The 20,415-nt window shown below is 44.5% G+C and overlaps 1 protein-coding gene across 6 annotated transcripts in view; it reads right to left on the reverse strand.

Moving 5' to 3' along the window:
• Positions 1 to 1,206: 1,206 nt before the first annotated feature.
• The window catches only part of Ap2b1 (adaptor related protein complex 2 subunit beta 1), a 118,819-nt gene continuing 99,610 nt past the window's right edge, over positions 1,207 to 20,415 (reverse strand). For all 6 annotated transcript variants that reach the window (XM_075991336.1, XM_075991339.1, XM_075991334.1 and 3 more), the window contains 4 exons: positions 17,517 to 17,601; positions 16,572 to 16,658; positions 8,693 to 8,847; positions 1,207 to 2,362 (listed from right to left, as the gene is read on the reverse strand). In XM_075991336.1, coding sequence (XP_075847451.1) covers positions 2,288 to 2,362; positions 8,693 to 8,847; positions 16,572 to 16,658; positions 17,517 to 17,601 — 402 coding nt within the window. In that variant the 3' untranslated portion in view covers positions 1,207 to 2,287. The remainder of the gene's footprint in view (positions 2,363 to 8,692; positions 8,848 to 16,571; positions 16,659 to 17,516; positions 17,602 to 20,415) is intronic.

Below are 20,415 nucleotides of genomic sequence, written 5' to 3' on the forward strand. Positions count from 1 at the left end.
AGGGGCAGCAGACTGTTGTCTCTTCAGGAGACCCTTTCATGGAAGCAGCATCCCTCCCTAGCTCTGCCTGGGGTGGAGTGAGAGGTGGCTTCCCCAGGGGTCAGACATCACCGATTGGCTCAGTTAGGCCAGCAGAGAACAGCAGTTCTTATCCAACACAGGTAGAGAGGCCTCAGTTTCAGGGGTGGGCAAACCCTGGCATCAAACTGTTCTCTGCTTGCCCGGGCACATACTCTTCTTTCGGGAACTACAGTTTGCTTTGAGATGAGAAAACTGTGTTTGTAGTGTGAACCCCTTACACTACTCATATCCAACTGACTCCATGAATGAGTCTCAACAAGGGAACTTTGTCAACTTGCTTTTCCACCCAACATATCACCAACCTACCTGCCTCCCACACAGCCTTGCAGCATTTCCTATTCCCGCATGGTGAGGGAGGGTTGTATTTCCTTTCCACCAGCCAGCAAAGATGCTCAAGGCTTATGGAACTTGAGAGAAAACAGGATCATTCCAGCACTCGGTTGAAGGAAGCTGGTTTCTATCTGATTTTCCACAGCCTCTCCTCTGGATCCAGCGGGTTAGGGCTGAGTCTAGCATGAGGATGAGGTCTCTGGACCCTGGCATGCTTCTGACTTGAGCAGGGAACTCTTAATGGACCCTGACTACAAGGTGCCAGGCTGTGCCATCTCTAACAGTGTGAACAGTACTCAGAGGGCAGTGGGTATGAGACATTCTCTGATGAATCAGACCAATGTGCTATGGGAGGGGACCTCACATCCTCAGCCCTTTGAGAGATGACAAGAACTACATGGCCTTCTGGGATGATCTTACTTTGATTTGGAGCTTGAGTCCCATGGATGGAGAGCAGATCAGGGAGCTGAGGGACAGCGAGAACTGGCAACCTCTCTACACTCAATGCTGGCCTCCAGAACTGTGCTCTAGGAGAGCCTGGCAAATGTTAGCTCCACTTCACTCTCGTTACCTGGATGTGTATTCAGGTAACTGAGATGCCAACCGCCACCTGCCACCGGCCAATGGTGGAGCACCAAACTCAGTACGGAGTATGCAAAGAGCTGCAGGCAGGCACAGGAAAAGAACAGCAACAAGCCAGCCATACAGGGGAGCTGACGGAGCTTTAGGGAACCAGCCTCAGCTCTGCTACTCAAGAGCCAAGAGGCCTCAGCAATAATCTTTTTTCCTGTTACCTTTCTTTTTTTTCCGAGACAGGGTTTCTCTGTGGTTTTGGAGCCTGTCCTGGAACTAGCTCTTGTAGACCAGGCTGGTCTTGAACTCACAGAGATCCACCTGCCTCTGCCTCCCAAGTGCTGGGATTAAAGGCGTGCGCCACCACCGCCCGGCTCCTGTTACCTTTCTTTGTTGAAAAACAAGGTTGGACAAGCCATTAAAGTCTATTTCGACTCGAGAACCCTGACTTTCAGTGTGAACTGGCCCTGAGGAACAGAGGGAAGAAGGCTAGGGGAGGGCGCTGTGGTTCTCACTCAGCTCCTCTCAGCTCCTCAGCCAGTGTGATCACTGCGGCAGCGCAGTGGAAGGGAACAGCCTTCTACCATCTCTCGGCTTTGTGCCTACAGGCCCAGGGTCCCTGCACTCGGAAACAATGAAGACCACCACTGCCAAGCATGGAGTCATCAAATGAGATAGCGCGGGACATAAGGGAGCTTGAAGGCTTGGCCAAGGAAAGAATCTGGATAGAGGGGAAAAAGAATGCAAATGACCAGGAGCAGGGTTGCCACAGACAAGAGAACCCTCCTCCCCAGAAGGGGCTGGGGTCGTGCCTGTTTCTCCTCTAAGACTGACCGTCAGTCAACCCTACCTACTCATGTTCTACCTCAATTTCTCATCTGTACAAAAATAGAAAACAATAAGGTGCAGTTTATGTTTTTATGACACTTTTCCTTGCTTTAATTAACTTGTTGCCTTTTTCTGCTTGTGAAATGAGCTTTCGATGACAAAATATCAAACTACACTCAAAAGAGAGTGTAGAAAAGGCTAGCCATTGGCACAGCATGGAGAAGCACACAGGGAAGGGCTGAGAGCAGCAGCAGGTGGCAGAAGTGGGGAATGATGGAAGCAGTGGACACATGTCACAGGAAGCTAACCTATCCAACGGGGTGAATGCTAATGTCAGCACAGGGCGACTGGTCACTACGGGGGTGGGTGGCGCAGTGTTTGGGTTCAGGCTCTACACAGCAGTACGACTTCTTTCAGTTAAGAGTTCTTGGCTTGCACCGATTACAGGGTGGCTGGAGGGTACAGAACCCATTTATTAGTTTTTCAAAATGCTGTCATAGACCTGGTAGATGTACTGAGAGACTTCAGGGGCTCTGCACTTCAGCGACAGCTGTGAAAAGGAGGAAAAAGGAGATTAGTATGGAGATGGAAATAGATCCAGATGCATCCAAACATTCAGGTCAAGACCGTTTCTGACATTCCAAGACACTCTACGACTGCAACAGGCAAACAAAGAATTCACATTAACACAAACCATGGATTTCAAAACTTCAATTTTGTTGGTGTCAAGCTGTGCATTGTGATCTCCCCACAGCCCACATGATCCCAGGGGACCACTGTTCTGAGGCTCTGCCAAAGGTGCAGAGGTTAGTACTGAGGAAACCCCTTAACCTGGTAACAGTCCTTTCAGCTGCTGATCTCAGTCCCTATGTCTGATATGGATCTCAGTTCCAATTTCAGGAGGACAGAGTCTTAATTTCCTGAAACACCAACATTCTAAAAACTTAAAGTTAGCTAGGTGGTAGCTCATGACTGCATGCCAGCAGCTTAGTGCATATGGCCAGTGTGAACTCTGGAGACATCTCAAGGTACCCTGCCTATACCTGTCTGGAGCCTGTCAGCCCCAGCACAGGACAACAGCTTGTTGACGTGGACAATACTAAGGGTGGAGCTTTGAATATGAATACTATCTTTACCAATCCTTACCATATATTTGTTGGCACAAATACAAGTGCTTCTAGAGCTTCAAATTAGTTACTCATGTCTGCCAGACACTGTGTGGTCACAGGGAGGAGTTCACTCACTTTTGCTCTTGGCATCAGGGTGCTTTGGCAGAATCGAGGCTTTGGGCAAGTAAGGTTTCGTTGTGGTGGTCTGAGTGAAAATGGCTGCTACAGGCCCAAAGCGAGTGGCACTATTAGGAGGTACGGCCTGGGAGGAAGTGTGTCACTGGGAACGGGCTTTGCCATTTCAAATGCTCATATCAGTCAGTCTCTGATGGAGGAAGGTCATTGGTTAAAAAATAAAGAAACTGCTTGGCTGGCCCTCATAGGTTAAAACATAGGTGGGAAGAGTAAACAGAACAGAATGCTGGGAGGAAGAAGAAGTGAGCTCAGACTCGACAGCTCTCCTCTCGGGAGCAGACACCTCAGAGAGAAACCATGCTCCCTGCTCCTGGATAGACACGATTCAGCTCCGACCCAGGATGGACGTAGGCTAGAATCATCCTGGTAAGCCACCTTGTGGTCTACATAGATTATTAGAAATGGGCTAGTCCAGGTGCGAGAGTTAGCAGAGAAGAGGCTAGATAGAAATGGGCCAAGCAGTGTTTAAATGAATATAGTTTGTGTGTTGTTATTTCGGGGCATAAGCTAGTGAGGCGGCCGGGGTGCTGGGGACGCAGCCCCGGCGCTATTATTACAACAAGTCTCTCCCTCCCTCTCAATCCCTACTACCTATGGATCTGGATGTACAACCCTTGGCTACTTCTCCAACACCATGTCAAACGTGTGTTGCCATGACAATAATGTACTCCACCTCTGAACTGTAAGCTAGCCACAATTAATGTTTTCCTTTATAAGAGTTGCCACGGTCATGGCGTCCATTCACAGCAACAGAATCCCTAAGACAACTGTCATCAAACCATTAACACTGGGTGGAGTGGCAGCCCATGATGACATCAGGATCTTTGGTGGCTTGATAGAGGGAAAGACTAGGCAATGAGATTTGTTTCTTCAGGGATATTTTTCCCTCCTTCTGTGTATTCTGTTTTAGGGATAATCTGTTACTTTTCCTTTAGGATTATCTCACTGTGGCATGGGAGTGCATCCATGGGTTAACCTAACCATGAGCTCTGCAGGAGAGTGATTTATCTTTGTTCAACTGGAGATGCCAGACGACCACACAGTCCACATCGACACCTGTACCTACTCTCTGCATTTTTAAGAATGTGCAGCAAAATTTTAGCAATATTTTAAGCTGCCAACCCCGAGTCCAGCATACTCTGGTTTAGGCATACCTACAAACTCCACCACTACAATATGGAATGGCTCACATTTTTCTGTAAAGTGTTACCATGAGGTACTTGGTAGCTTTTGGATCTGTGTGCTTTTGAGGGGCTGAAAACTCCCAGGTGTTCTTAAAGTGCAAGTGAACCCTCGATTCCCATGCTTGTGTTTTCTGGGTCAAATGAAAAGAGATCATTTAAGATCTCTTCAGAAGCCGGGCGATGGTGGCGCACGCCTTTAATCCCAGCACTCGGGAGGCAGAGGTAGGTGGATCTCTGTGAGTTCGAGACCAGCCTAGTCTGGTCTACAGAGTTAGTTCCAGGACAGGCTCCAAAGCCACAGAGAAACCCTGTCTCGAAAAAAAAAAAAAAAAAAAAAAAAAAAGATCTCTTCAGCTATAGCATTTCCTATAACTGTGAATCTCTCTCTCTTTCAGACAGGGTTTCTCTGTGTATCCCTGGCTGTCCTGGAACTTGCTCTGTAGACCAGGCTGGCCTCGAACTCACAGAGATTAGCCTGCCTCTGCCACCCGAGTGCTGGGATTAAAATGCATACACCATCATGCCTGGCTTACAAATATCTCAAATTTTCAAAGAATACAGAGGAGAAAATATCTTTCACTTCATGATTTAAGAATCCATGGTTGATGCATACAGTTGGCTAACATATGACCACGCAAAAAGCAAACTACTGGTACACGTTAGAAACTAGTAAAAGGACATTATGGAACGTGCAAAAAATAATCTTATAGATTATATAAGGGGCTGGAAAAAAGGTTCATTGTAAGTTACAAGAGACTGGATTCTCACCCACATACATGGTGAGTGGGCATGCTTAACTGCCTGCAGTATCAGCAGCTGGCTGCACTGGCTGCCAACCGAGACTGGTCTAAACGAACAAGGCGAGAGTGAGACTCAGGCTCCCCGCGTATAAAACACACACATGTGGTGGTGTGATAGTAATGGCCTCCCTAGGCTCATACACCTGAATGTTTGGTTATTAGGGAGTGGCACTACTTGACAGGGATTAGAAGGTGTGGCCTTGTTAGAGTAGGTGTGGCCTTGCTGGAGGAAGCATGTGATGAGGGTTGGGCTTTGGGGTTTCAAATGTTCAAGTGTTCTCTTTTTTTCTGCTGTGTGGCGATTGGAATATAGAACTCTCAGCTCCTTCTCCAGCACTATGCTTGCCTTTGGATCGCCATGTTTGCCACCATAAAAACAATGGATTAATAAACTTCTGAACTATAAGCTAGCCCCAAATATAAGAGTTGCCATGGTCATGGTATCTCTTCACAGCAACAGACCACTGACTATGACACATGTGCACTGACACACATGAACACACACGCACACATCACACAGAGAGACACATAGAAAAGAGAGGCTATGTGGTGTATGATTTACTTTCTATAATATTCCAAAATGACACAGTCATTGTAGGAGAACCAATGAGTGTTTGCCAGGGCTAGGTTTACATTCCAGCCCCTGGGAAGCAGAGGCAGGTGAATCTCTGAGTTTCAGGCCAGCCTGGTTTATATGTTAAATTCCAGGCCAGCTAGGGCTACAAAGTGAAACTCTGTCTCAAAAACAAATAACACCCCCAACAACAAGAAAAAGACAAGACTCCTCACACACACAAAAAAACAAGTCACTCTTTCCCGCTGACAAAGTATGTCATGTGCAGTCTCATTTATGTCTGTACTTATTTGTTATTTTCTAGTTTTGAAAGTATACTACGTATAAAATATTATCTATATAAAAAACTGGGTAAAAGTAAAAAGTCCCATTAAAAACCATGTGAGTTCTCAATTATTTCAAAATAAAGTATGTTTTAAAGTGTTAACTATATCTAAGAGAGTGAATAGCCTTTCTCAAACAATTTGCTTTAGGAACCGTCAACAAACACCTGAACCTTAAATATTACTGTCTATTTTTTAAAAAAAAAATTACATGATTTTGAACAAATCTTTTTTAACCCCACTTCTGGTGCCAGGGGTTGAACATAGGTCCTATCCTAGCCAACAGGTGATCTACCATTGAGTGATATCCCCCAGCCCTATTTTTACTTTTTTATTTGAGATGGACAGAGTTTCTGAGTGCCCGGTTTGGCCTTGAATTTATGATCTTCCTGCCTGAGTCTCTCACACAGAAGGATCACAGTCTGTGTACCAGGGTCCAGCCTCACTAATTATTCTTTTTTTTTAAATATTTATTTATTTATTGTGTATACAATATTCTGTCTGTGTGTATGCTTGCAGGCTAGAAGAGGGCACCAGACCCCATTACAGATGGTTGTGAGCCACCATGTGGTTGCCGGGAATTGAACTCAGGACCTTTGGAAGAGCAGGCAATGCTCTTAACCACTGAGCCATCTCTCCAGCCTTCACTAATTATTCTTAAATATGTATTGCTGTGTGCATGTGGCACAGTACTTGTGGTGGTTAGAGGACAATTGGTGGGAGCCAGTTTTCTCCTTTCACCATGCAGATCATCAGGCTCGGTGGCAAGTGACTTTACCTACCCCGTCACCTCACTGCCCCTCTCTCATCATTCTTGACCAGGATCTCTTTGTCTACAACCTAGGACTAAAATGCTTCTTTAACTTAGTCAAGATGGAACAATGTATACACTACTAATGGTGAGTTTAAAAGGCACATACATACAGACTTTGAGCAAATGTCTAGAAAAGTAAATGGAGGTATTTTACAAGATCTGAATTTTACAGCAAGACCTTGTCCTGGAAGAGTACAGAGGGTTTTCTTGTCCTAGGCACTTAAGGTAAATAACAAGGTTGATTATCACTTTCTGAAAAAAGTAAGAGATGAGCCTGGCTTGTTGGCACATGCCTTTAATCCCAGAACTCCTTTTAACTTCAGCATTTGGGAGGCAGAGTCAGGCGGATTTTTGTGAGTTTGAGGTCAGCCTGGTCTATATGATGTATTCTAGGATGACTAGGGTTATATTATGGAACTCTGTCCCCAAAAAACCTAAAACAAACAGCAAAGCAAAACAAAAAAGATAAGAGATAGTGGCAGGGACGGGACGAGTGTCCACCTGTGGGGAAAGCTCACAGACGCTGACGAAAGCCCGAGCTGACAGGACTCAGCAGCAGGCACACACGTGGCATTCCAGCTTACACCAGGGGAAATGGAAGCTAGGATAAACAAGAGCTGTTAAAATTAAGGAATGGTGTCGGAGGAGTAACAGGTTCCCTGAGTCTGATTTTTCACCTTCCTCAGAACTAGTCAATTTTGAATCTTCTTCCCATCACATCTTTCAAAGCAGTCTAACATGAGAATGAGACATTCCCCCATTTCTCCAGGTTTGTCAGTAACCTTCCCAATGCAGATCACAAGCAGCCTTTGGACCAGTCTTTGCTGTTTAGCAATGCAATGGTTTCTGCTGTATGAAGCCATCCCAGAACCTCTACTTCAGTTCAGTGGGATACTGGAGGAGGTTCCTCAAGGTTCAAAGGGGAAACCTGCAGGCAGGAGACTTCCCTCCAGGCTAAAGAAACCATGGTTAGGAATGGTTAATTAGTGACTTGTTCAAATCATGACTTTGAGGTAGTAGTTGTGTCTAGGTTTAGACATCCTTAAGGCCAAGAACTCCAAAAGTACGAAAGGTCCAGTTTAAAGCCAGGTAGAAATTATTTTGGGGGTATGTGTGCATATGTGTGTCCATGTGCAAAAGCCAGAGGAGTGTGTTGGGCATCCGGTTCTACCTTTTCCATCACAAGTCTCTCACTGAACCTGGAGCTCACCACTCTGTGTGTGTGTGGAGGGGGGGGGGGGGGAGAGAATGAGGTTGGCTGGTCAGCAAGTTCCAATGATCCTCCTGCTCCCCCTCGTGCAATGCTGGGTTTTACAGCATGCGTGGTTATCCCCAGCTTTTATGTGGGCACTGAGGATCTGAACCCAGGTCCTCACGTTTACACAGCAAGCACCATTACCCACTGAGCCATCTCTTGGCTTCAGAAACATTTATTTATTTTTGAGACAGGGTCTCACTAGGAAGCTCTGGCTGGCCTCAAACTCACAACAATCTGCCTGCCTCTGACTACCAAATATGGGATTAAAGGTGTGCACCATAATGCCCAGCTAGAAACACTGCTCTTGACAGCTTATTACAGCACCAACTTGATGCTGAAGAGGAAACATCGCTATGTGTCAGGGAAGTGACAGGTTTGCAGACCTCCTTGCTGTCAGAGGCAAATGATCTACCCGAGTACCATGCATTTTGAGTGGCAGAAGACTACAGCGAGGAGAGGCAGTCTTTCATGAAGGCAACTAGGGACTCCTTTACTGAATGCTCCTTTTGGGTGTCTCAGGTCAAAGGTACTTCCTCCAGTCTCTGTTGGGCACTAAGGAAGAAATGTATGGGTTCTTACTGTCTTACTCTAATCTTTCTCATCCATTCAGGGAAAGGCCTTACCGTATAATTGGGGTTTCCAGGCTGGATCCGTAGCTCGGCCAAAATCCAAATGCCATTAGTGAGCTTCAGGGACTGGTACAGCATGTCTTGCCCTTCCACATTCCTCTTGGCAATAGTGTAAACATTGTTGTTTTGCAGCTTGCTGGAAACTGTGTCTAGAAGCAGAGATTCAAAACTTACTCATTGAAAATCTCAGACAGATGTATTCCCTCCTCCGACATTCTTGTGAGCATCGCATACTCGCTTGAGTTCCCTGATGAACTCTGGCACACACACATTCCAGGGGGCTCTTCTAATACAGATAGGCAAAACGAAGGGCCTGTCATATTATCATACAGAAAACATAATAAGGTGTGTTAATATTGGTTTAGAGTTACCAAAGAAGATTACACAGTAGAAAGGCCTCAGATTGACTGAGGCCAAACTAAGAACTCATAGTAATGACTTTTCTTGAGGCTGTGACAACACTCCCTGGCCCAAGCAACAGAAGAAAAGAAGGGCCTGTTAAGGCTCACAGTTCATTGTGGTGGGGAGTCATAGCAGCAGGAGCTGGAGGCAGCTGGTGAATGCTGCGCCCTCCTTCAGCAAAGGATGAATGGGTGCCAGTGTTCTCCTGCTTTCCAGTTTTTATTCAGTCCAGGACTCCACCCCAAGGAATGGTGGACAGAGTTAAGGTAGATTTTCCCGTGTCAATTAGTAATCCAGATAATCCCACACAGGCATGCCCAGAGGCTAACCTAATTTAGAAAACTGCTCACAGCAGTGTCTAGAGGCGTGCCCTCTAGGGGATGCTAGCTGGGTCAAATGGACAGTTATCGAGAATCACAGAGGTAGATTGGAGCAAGTGCTGGGGAGAGCAGGGGTCCTCACAGACGCGGCAGTGTGGGTGTTACTGCTCCCCAACCAGCGCAGTTACATTGATGGTCAGACGCAGGCTTCCCCAGTCCCTGTTACTTGACTCTGAGTCACTTAGGCCTCAGTTTCCCAGGGTTAGAAAAGGGCAGAACTGCACAAACCTTTTCGAATCAGATTTTAAACTGGATACTTAACTTTTTTTTAAGCAAGCAAATTAATTCTTTAGATGCTAGAGGAAATCATGCTTTCAAAGAAACAAGGAAACGAAGTGCTTTAATAAAAGACAAGAATGCAGTGCTGACCAGCTGCCTCAGGCTCCTGGCTCCTGCTGCAGTGACTCTCCACCTCGATGGACAGAGAGTCTGACAGACTCTTCCTTTCTTCTGTTGCTTTGCCCAGAGAATGTTGTCACAGCCCTGAGAAGTCATTACTATGAGTTCTTAGTTTGGTCTTAGTCAATCTGAGGCCTTTCTACTGTGTAATCTCCTCTGGTAACTCTAAACCAATGTTAACACACCTTATTCTGTTTTCTGTCTGGTAATATGACGGTCTGATAGAAGGATACCGAGGAGGGCTAAAGCTGTGTGAAGATGACTGGTCCACGAGGACCATGCCTCTGCACTCACTAGCTCAGGGCAGGGCTTTGCTCTTGTGACTACAGCATCAGAGACCTGATGGTCTAGAATTAAAGGGCATGTGGGATACTGGAGTCAGAGACAGACAAACTAAGAACGGAGATGATGCGCCAGGTGTGGTAGTCCATGCCTTTAATGCCAGCACTCGATAAAAAACCACACCCTCCACACAGAGAGAGAGAGAGAGACTAAAGGATAAGCACAGTTTCTTTGCTAGTTACTTATTGTATTAGCTTCAGATGAGACCTCAAATTACTCAGCCTAGTTCAGGAACTAAAAACTCTCCACAAAAAGGTCTGCTGTATTCCTGTAGGGTCTCTAGGAAAAGGAAGCATGGTGGCGTTCTGCCCAGGGAAAAGGAAGATCTCAGCACAGGCAACCTCATGTTTTTATTATGAGCTTTTCTCAGCATCTGGACAACACGTACCCGTTACCACTATCTGTAAATATGTATTCAGATTTTGTATTTACTCAGGTGCTAGAGCTGCTCCAGGGTTAAAGCACCTGCTCAGACGGAAGTAGCTTCTCACTATGATGTCAGGTAGTTTCAGGGACAGCAGCGCTAAGGCCTCATTCATTAAACATTTTATCAGTTATTATTTAACATTTTGCCTTTTATTTATAAAGTTTTCACTAATATCAAAGAAACAACTTAAGTTGTTAAGTAGTAACAACTTAAGAATGGCTTTAGGGGCTGGTAGAAGGCTCAGCAGTGAAGAACACTGGCTGCTCTGCCAGAAGACCTGGATTCATCCCAGCTCATTGTCTAATGCAGTGGTTCTCAACCTTCCTAATGTTACCACCCTTTAATACATTATGTTAATAATGTTAACCAACCAGAACATTCTCTCACTCTTTATTTTTTAAGACAGGGTTTTGATGGTGGAAGTTATAAAATAATTCCACACTAGTTCAGAATTTTATATAGTAAAGGGTTATTTATTTAGGGGAGACCTACAGATCACTATCCTAGATAAAAGTCCTCTGCATGAATGGGCAGAGAGCCGGAAGCAAGACAGCAAGAGCAGGCTTTACCAGTTGCATTTATAGTTTAAGAGACCACGCCCAAGTGGGTTGGTATCTTAAAGGCTACTGGCTAAAGGAGTGGAAGAAGCTCCCACAGCAGGGTTTCTTTGTGTAGCCCTGGCTGTCCTAGAACCAGCTCTGTAGACGGGGTTGGCCTCTAACTCAGAGATCTGACTGCCTCTGCCTCCCAAGTGTTGGGATGCATGTGCCACCACCATCCAACAATTTATTTTGTTGCTAAATTATAATGGTAATTTTGATACTGTTAGAAATTTTAGTACAAATATCTGATATGCAGAATATATGGTATGCCACCCCTGTGAAAGGGTCATTCAACTCCTAAAGGGGTCATGACCCACATGCTGAGAACTGCTGGTCTAGGAATCTGATGCTCTCTTCTGTCTGGCCTCTGAGGCATGCATGTGGTGCAGATTTATATGCAGGCAAAACACCCTCCATAAAAAAGAAAGAAGGGGGAAGGGAGGCAAAGGGAGGGATGGGTTTTATCCCAGATAGAAAGTCTATCTCAGGGTAGTTCTATGCAATACCGCTGGAGGAGGGAGCCTCAATAAACTCTGCAATCATCTTGTAGTGGGGGAAGACAGCTCTTGCTGTCACTCTGGTTCCTACAGTGAAGTGCTCTTGCAACTTAATGGGTTGCTAAGCAACATTTCCAGCTGGAGTTTGGCTAATGCTTTTTGAAAAGACGGTCTTTAACACACAGGGACTTGCTTTAAGTGGCAAAAGCTTTTTCCTAACTTTCAAGGTGCTTGCCTACTTTCCAGAAAGGCAGGTGCCTTTGTTGAGCAGTCTTGTTGCATAGGTCTACATTCATTTCATCCATGTATCGAGGCCCAGATGCCTGCAGACTTCTTGTGTTCTCACCATTTGTGTAGCAGATGACAGGGAAGGAACAGGGCTCGGCTCAAGCTGAATGGTTGCATGTACTGTGACTGCTATCAGAAGGCTGAATGGAAAAAGGGTACTTACGAGCCAACTTTTATATTTCTACTTACTGAAACTATATTAATATTATTAAAGGTGTGTGTTATTTGTTTTGGGGGCAGGGGTTTATTATATACCCTGGGCTGTGTAAATCAGACTGGCTTCTATTCCCGGCTCCCTAGTGCTGGGATTACAGATACAAGTCACCACACCCACATATTTTTAAATTTACTTTTTGAAGTGTTAACACACTGAACCCAGAGCCTTGCACGTATCAGACAAGGACCTATCACTGAATGAGGATTTAAAAACTGAAAGATATTTACTCTGCTAAGTTTACCAACTGAGGAGGCAAATGCTGGTGATGTATACCTCAACCTCCACCCAGGAGCCTGAGGAGGAAAGGATGCAGTGAGAGCAAATGTTAGGCAGCTTCCAGCCACACTGGAGCAGACTTCTTAAGCTATCACAGTGTTATGCACACTTGAACTACTGGCAGACAGACCAGAGTCTGGACGCTGGGAGATGGTGAGAAGGAGGTACGATGTCAACGGCTTCTGTGTCTACAAATGATGCTAGCTCAGGCCAAGGTACTGAGATCTGTCCCAAAGAAGGGTGATGGTCAAATACGATTGTACTTGCTTCAAGATGTCATTTCTTTTTGTTCTTTTTCTTCCTTCAACAGACCTGGCTCTGTGGATCTGGGTGTTTGGGGTCTTAAAAGGTGTGGGTGTGGTCTTCCCTCTCTCAGCTTTATTCTTTAGCTAAGGTCACAATTTTGTCGGTGAGAAGAGCAAAGAAGGACTATAAAGTGGATGGTGGAAATCTGCACTTGGGCCCCTTTGGGGCCCTGGTCAGCAAGTTCAAAACCGTTCATCTGAAAAGGACGTTTCAGAAGAAGACTGCTGAAAATGACTGGGAAAAATCATCTGGGGGAAAAAAAACTATTGCCAAGTGCCAACTAGGAAAGTTTCCATTTTTGAAATGTCCCAAAGCATAGGAGAACCACAATAAAACAGAAATCTAACTCATTCTCACTTAGTGGCCATGCCTGAAGAAATAGCTTTTTACACAGTACCAGACAAGTGAAGATATATACCAGGTGTTTGAGCTTTCTTGAGTATAGTAAACAAAAGGCTTGCAAAACGGCTTGCTATAAGCACCCCTTTTTAGATTATGGATGGCAATGTACCTACCTACTGTGTATTTAGGTAGTGTTTCAAGATATGCAATAATCCCAAATGTAGCTAAAAGGTACGATTTGGCTAGGTGGTGGTGGCATACACCTTTAATTCCAGCACTCAGGAGGCAGAGGCATGTGGATCTCTGAGTTTGAGGACAGCCAGATCTAAAGGACAGCCAGGGCTACACAGTGAGACAGTGAGATCCTGTCTCAAATTAAAGAAAAAGATACCTGTAGAAACGTTTGAATGTTTGCTGTTGAGAAACAGGAGTCTTGTCTGTTGGCGCCTTTTTAGCCTAAAATGTTCTAGTATTTACATACAACAAACAGCAATACCATCACCAACACCACCCCAGACATCTTTATTAAGGTCTGATTATTAAGACTTGCAGAGGGTCTCTTTCTTCTCTAGACAGAGATCAGAGAACAGACAGAAAATTTCACTGCTAAGTTGGTGAGTCCTGTAAGGCTGTGACTTCCTGGAGCCCAGAGTGTTCCTTCCATCTGTCAAATGTCTTCGCTAGCACAGAAGGTCTATTTTAAGTGCTGCTGCTATTGTGATTAGGAAGATCAGCTGGAAAGGATGGTATTTTTAGCTCTCAGCTAGACACAGGGTGTTGAATCAGAAGGCAGCAAACCTGCATAGACTCTGTTAATAGAGTCCTCAAGATGGGGAGGAAATGGAAAGGCCAGGGCCTTCCGCGCAGCAGTGTGGAGACAAAGAAGAGTTGGAAGGGATTAGCTGAACAAAGTGGTCTTGCAAGACAAGCAGTGATTTAGCAAGGGAAATGGCCTTGGGCAGCTGGAGAAGACAAACTGGCTGTTTTTCTTTACGATCCACGTGCCCCACTGCCACAATATGTGTCACCAGGAAACTGGTTCAATAGCATTTGGAACACACACACAGGAGGAACTAGTGTGAGGCCATGGTGGTTTTCAAAACTGAGTCTGCTGTGAGGACTGTATCAGAGCAAACAGCCTCCCTGAGAAAAAGGCCCCATGCTCTGGTGCAGTAGGCATTCTTTTCTTTTTAGTATTTTGGCATGCCAAACTAAAGTTCTTGGTTAATCAAATTCCCTGTGCAAATACACGTCCTTTACACACAGGACCCCTAAAACCAAAACTGCTTCCCAATTACTCTGGCTGTTACCTACTCTCTATAGGGAAGGAACGGTGACCTTCCACCAGAGGTCAGGAGCAAGCACTTGGGACCTGTGGTTCTACAAGCAAATACATTAGCGTAACACTGAGTGGGACAGGCTTTCTAAGCAGGACTTATCAGAGCTCTCAGTGTGTGCACACACAGGCATGCCGTATGCTGCATTTCCAACCTTAATCACTCTAGGAAAACGTCTCCACCTTTTTTTATTAAGGGACAGTTGCCACGGGATGGCGGTTAACCCAGAGCTGTGTCTGTGACATAGAGAGCAGAGGCTGATTCTCAATAGGGCCTGATTCTCTGGGTTTTGCCATCAGCACCATGGCCTCTATCTACCGCTGAAGGTTCCCACTTCCTGAGAACAGTTACTTCTGTGAAGCGCTTCTGTGCTCACCAAATTACTCTGTAATTTGAAATGGTTCACTGTAACTCACCAGTGAACTTCAGCTGGCAACTTAAAAACCCACAAAACAAAACTGAGAGTCTCCTCACACCCTCTCCAGGGGCACAGATGTGAGGTAAGGAGGTAACCCTTATAAAAGCCAAGCTCTATCTGAAGTGTCTATGCTCAAAAGATGCTGGCTGTCTTTTATGTCTGAGGCCTCAAGCAAGCATTTATCCTTCAAAATGTCTCGGAGGCCCAACTGGACCAGCACATTTGAGAGCCAGCACAGGAAGATGCTGATAACATTTGGATTTCAAAAGCCCTACATACAAAGATCTGTCTGAATACAGAAGAAAAATACAACACAGAGACCCAAAAACCTAAAATTAAAAAAGGAAAATTGAAATGACAAGACAGTGAGAGCTTTTTCTTTTCTGTACTGCATACTGTCTGTCTCCTTCCTCAAATGCTCTGCTCCAAGCGAATGGAGAACGGCAGTGTGCTGAAGACCCACAAGGAGGACCAACACTGTGCAGAGGAGGAAGCGAGGGGTCAGCGAGGAAGGTGCTGCACAGGAGGGAAGGGAGGCTGCTACAAAAGCCCGTATTCTGAACAACAAACATTCCAGTCAAACAAAGCCCTATGGACAGACAGCTGCTGTTCTCTCTCCTCTTGGATTACCTCTTTTAGTATTTTACAATAGCAACAAAATTAACTACAAAAGGGTTTAGGGATTAATGGTGATTTAAAAGGTTATTATCATTATCTGAAACCTGACAAACAGGAGAACACTATAAGTTATCAGCCAGGCTTTAATCAACCATGATACATGCTTTACTTATAAATAGAATTCTAAATACAGGTTCTCAGATCCTTTTCTCCAATGCCAAACACTGATCCGAGAGATGAAAGAGGCTTTCCATTCTGAGGAGGGTGGCTTTCCTCAAGTACCACTTTAGTTACCTGATGCTGAGGACACTTAAGTAACATGACTGACATTCATTCACTTCTTCTGCTACTGAAGGACTAGCATAGTACATGGGCCAGTTACATGGTTCGTGTTTTGTTTCTTTCATATTTTTCTACATTTTGCAGTGCTGAGAGCAAACCTAGGATCTTCTATAAGTTAGGGCTAGTTTCTTTATTTTAAATCTATTAATCTTGTAGCTTGTAAGTAATTCAGTGCTTTACATCATAATATCCCATATTTTGAAATTTTTTTTTTTTTTGGTTTGGTTGTTTTTGTGTTTTGAGAGACAGAAAGACTCAAAGACTCACTGTATAGTGCTGGCTGGCCTGGGACTCACTGTGTAGACATCCAAGCTGCCTGTTAACTCCTGACATCTGCCAGCCTCTGACTCAAGTGCTAGAATTAATCCATGCACCATCATGCCTGGACGCATTGTTTGTTTGTGTGTGTGTGCTTTTAAAAGGAGATGGGCTCATTATGTAGCCAAGACAGGCTTGGAATTTGTAATCCTCTTGCCTTGGCCTCCTGAGTTCTTGGATTACAGGTGTATGCCACCATGTCTGGACAACATGCCAAGTATTTAAGAGAGATTTGCAAAGTAATGTATGTAACATAAACCCATCACAATCATGTTAAATGCAGAAAGAAGTAGGGACAGGAAAGAAAAATTTTAAACATTTAATTTGACTAAGATGGAAATGAATCAAGAAGTATTACTTACCAGCATTTAAATGACATTCCTTAATCTGAAACTGAAGTTCATTTTCATTGGGAATATCCTTCCATGTTGCAAGGAAGACCTGGCGTTCTGTATGGGGAAAGGGAGAAGAGGGGATACGTCAGTATTCTATTCCCTGATGCTTCTTCTACCAGTTTTCCTTTAGCTTGCCAGGAGCAGGCTAGGATTGGAGCAAAGTTTATGATATGCAATGGTGCTGTATACTAGGCCCTTACTGACTGAACTAATAGACCCTGGAAAAAAAGTTTGCATTTAAAGTTTAGTTTTGGCTCCTTGTAGTCCTACTTGGGGAATTTTAGGCACATCTCGTGACCTTTCTTCTTTCCAGTGTTTCTCTGTGTAGCCCTGGCTGGCCTCAAACTCAGATATCCACCTGTCCTGCCTCTGAGTGCTGGGATTAAAGGGGTGCACCACTACACCTGGCTGGATGGCAGTTTCTTAAGTAAGGAAAGGGAAAAGCCAGTAGCTACCTTGGGGTAGGAAAGGAGACTAATGGTTTATTACAAATTACTGAATTCTTATCTCACTATGAACTCAGGGTCAAATAAGTGCTAAATTTACATACTATGTCACTAACTCATAAAATAAATGACTTTCATTTTGCAAAGGCAGAAACCAAAACAGGGGCCAAACATTTTGCCCACAAACACACAGATAACTGACAAAGACCAAGTTCACAGCCGTCCTCAGTCCTCTCACCTGTGTGTGGGGTGGCTGGGTCGATCAGCTAAGTGGCTCTGGGATTTGGGATGGCAGAGTAAGAACAGCGACTGACAAATGACCAATGATCAATTATTTATTGGGGTTTTAGAATATCATAACGCCATTTTAAAATTTCAAAATGGTCTGTACTTCTAAGGCTATGTTATGCTTGCCATTCAGATGATGGCCAAAGGTATATTTAGTAGGACAGGAGGACACACTTACCCATTTTGCCATCTTCTACAAAAAGCACATTGAGTGGGATGAGGCAGCTGAAGTAGAAGACATCAATATTGTTTTTAACAGCCACCTGGCAGGAGAGCAAAATGGAAAAATGTGGCCATCAATAAGGAGCCAGGCAGTAGGAGGAAAACAAGTGTGTGTCTAGAGATCTACTTCCTATTTCAGTCAAAGCAGGCCTCCAATCATCACACACCAGCCCATCGCTGCGAAGCACATCGTCCTCACTCATAACCGTGACCACCTGTAAGCAATCTATAGGATACCCTCTAGACCAGAGGTTCTCAACCTGTGTGTCACAACCCCTTTGGCGACTGAACGACCCTTTCACAGGGACTGCATATTAGTTATCTTGTATATCAGCTATTTATATTACGACTCATGACAGCAAAATTACAGTTTTGAAGTAGCAATGAGATAATGTTATGGTTGAGGGTCATCACAACATGAGGAACTGTATTAAAGGGCCGCAGCTTTAGGAAGGTTGAGAACCATTGCTCTAGACAAAGAATAATCTCTGCAGCTGTGTCTTTTCAACTTTAAAAAACTAAAGTTCTGAGTGCTTGTGCATGCACAGGGCTACTATGATGAATGTGCAGAGGTCAGAGGGCAACTTCTGGGTATCATACTAAAAAACACTATCTGCCTCCTTTGACACAGGTTCTTCCATTGGCCTAGAGTTCACTAATCAGAGCAGGCTGGCAGGCCAGCGAGCCCCAGGGACCCTCCCGTCTCTGCCCTGGCCACGTACCTACTACAACACCTTGAATTTCTACATAGGTTCTGAAGATGGATTCAATTCTCTTATTAAACCATCCTCCACAGCCCTCTTCCCTGGTGACATTTCTTTCTTTCTTTTTTTTTTTTTTTTTTTGGATTTTTCAAGACACCCTGGTGACATTTCTATTGTTTACAACTAACTAAACAAAGTAGCTACCATTCCCTTCTTGTTTAATAGATAAGGAAACTAAAGAAAGGAAAAGGGATGACCCGGGACAGGTCATAAAGACTGTACCAGGATTCAAACTCAAACTTGTCTGATTTTCAATTCAGTCTTGATTATGTTTTTTCCTCCTCAAAACCTAGAGGCCACATCACCTTGTAACTTTTCCAAGAGCTGGGTTTGATAAGAACCTCTCAGGTCCTACCATAAAGAAGCATATCGGGCTCAACTGCTGGTAAACCTCAAGGTTATAAGGACAAGCCTTTAAGCAAAGAAGTGGTTTTTCTTTTCTTTCTTTCTTTTCTTTCTTTTTATATACAAGCTTCTGGACTGTGGTCTTACCCTGTGTGCACATGCTGTTTTAAATAAGCTACTGCAGGCACTTTTATTTGGGGCACTTGACTAGTGTGGGCATGGGGACAGGCTGACTCCTGCCTGCAGCAGGTTCTGGAGCATGTGAGGTGGCAAGAGAGAGGAGCTGCTCTAAGACACTGCCTCCCACAGCTTGCTGCCACCAGCGACTTCCTCCCTATGTTCCCAGCACTGCAGAGTATGTTCCTCTGGGCAAAGTTCTGTGATCATTAACGAAGCCTATTTCTTTCTCACTTTGCTCTTAAAAAGCAAAAGAAACTGGATGTGGTAGCTCCTGCCTATAATCCCTACACCCAGGAAGTTAATATAGAAGGAACTGCTATGAGTTCAAGTCAGCTACAAAGACCCTGTCTCAAAAAACCAAAATCAAATAAACAAATAAGTAAAGAAAAAGTGCTTATCTAAACACCATTATTCTCTCTTCCTTTTTTCCATATTTTTATGAAAATGTTTTTGTAATGTATTTTCCCCCTTCTCCCAACTTTGTTCTTTCTCTCTTTTTTTTTTTAAAAACTCAAGCAAGAAACAAAAATCCAAGAAACAGAAAAACAAAAATCAAAACAACAGGCAAAAGACCAATAAGACAAAAAAAAACCTCCCCAAAACAAAAAGAACCCAAAAACAAACAAATAAACAACCCCCCCCCCAAAACAAAGCAAAATGAAAGAAAAAGCCCACAAAAGTACCAGAGTTCTATGTCTTCTGAGTATTCCTGGGCATGGGCCTGCCTGCCCTACAGTGTGGTTGGTGTAACCAAATGACAGATACTAAATTGAAGACAATTGATTTCCCTTTGTAGATAACCCCTTGGTCAGGAATGGACTCCATGTCCATTTCCCCGAGTGCTGGGACCCTATCTGGCTTGACCCTGTGCAGGTCCTGTGCATGTTGCCACAGTCTCTGAGTTCGTATGTGCATAAGTCCTGGTGTGTCTGGAGAATACTGTTTCCTTGCATTCATCCATTACCTTTGGATCTTACAATCTTTCTGCCTCCTCTTCCTCATGAATCCCTGATCCTTGAGGGGAGGAATTTGATGGAGACATCCCATTTAGTGCTGAGTGCTAAGAAGTATCTAACTCTTTGCACACTGTCAAGTTGTGGGTCTCTGTGTTAGTTTCCATCTATTGCAAGAAGCTGCTTCTCTGATATGTGTTGATTGAGGCACTGATCTATCTATCCTCCCCTCTTTTCTACCTAAACTACACACCCAAACTTCACCAAAACTGTGGCTATGTGACAGAAGAAACTCCTTTCTGAAACCTGCAGCTCTTACATCTTTCTGGACTTACAGAGCACCGTCGCCCCTCCTCTGTCATTACCAGGGTAAGCCTCCTTGATAGTCTCTCTGATCTCTCAGAATTCCTTCAATTACTTTCTTGGTAAGCTGTGCTTCTAACCTTCCAGTTACTAAGGATAAAAGTTTCTGACCTAAACCACACAGCCTGATTCTCAGAGAGACCAAGCCTGCTGGTTAAAGCAGGGAAAAAAATGTCAGAAAAGGGTGTGAAGCGCCTTTGGGTGCATTGCAACACCACTTCCAGAGACATAAGGCAGCCGTGGCTTCTGG

The sequence above is a fragment of the Microtus pennsylvanicus genome, chromosome 11, assembly GCF_037038515.1.
Source record: "Microtus pennsylvanicus isolate mMicPen1 chromosome 11, mMicPen1.hap1, whole genome shotgun sequence".
NCBI classification, from domain to species: Eukaryota; Metazoa; Chordata; class Mammalia; order Rodentia; family Cricetidae; genus Microtus; species Microtus pennsylvanicus.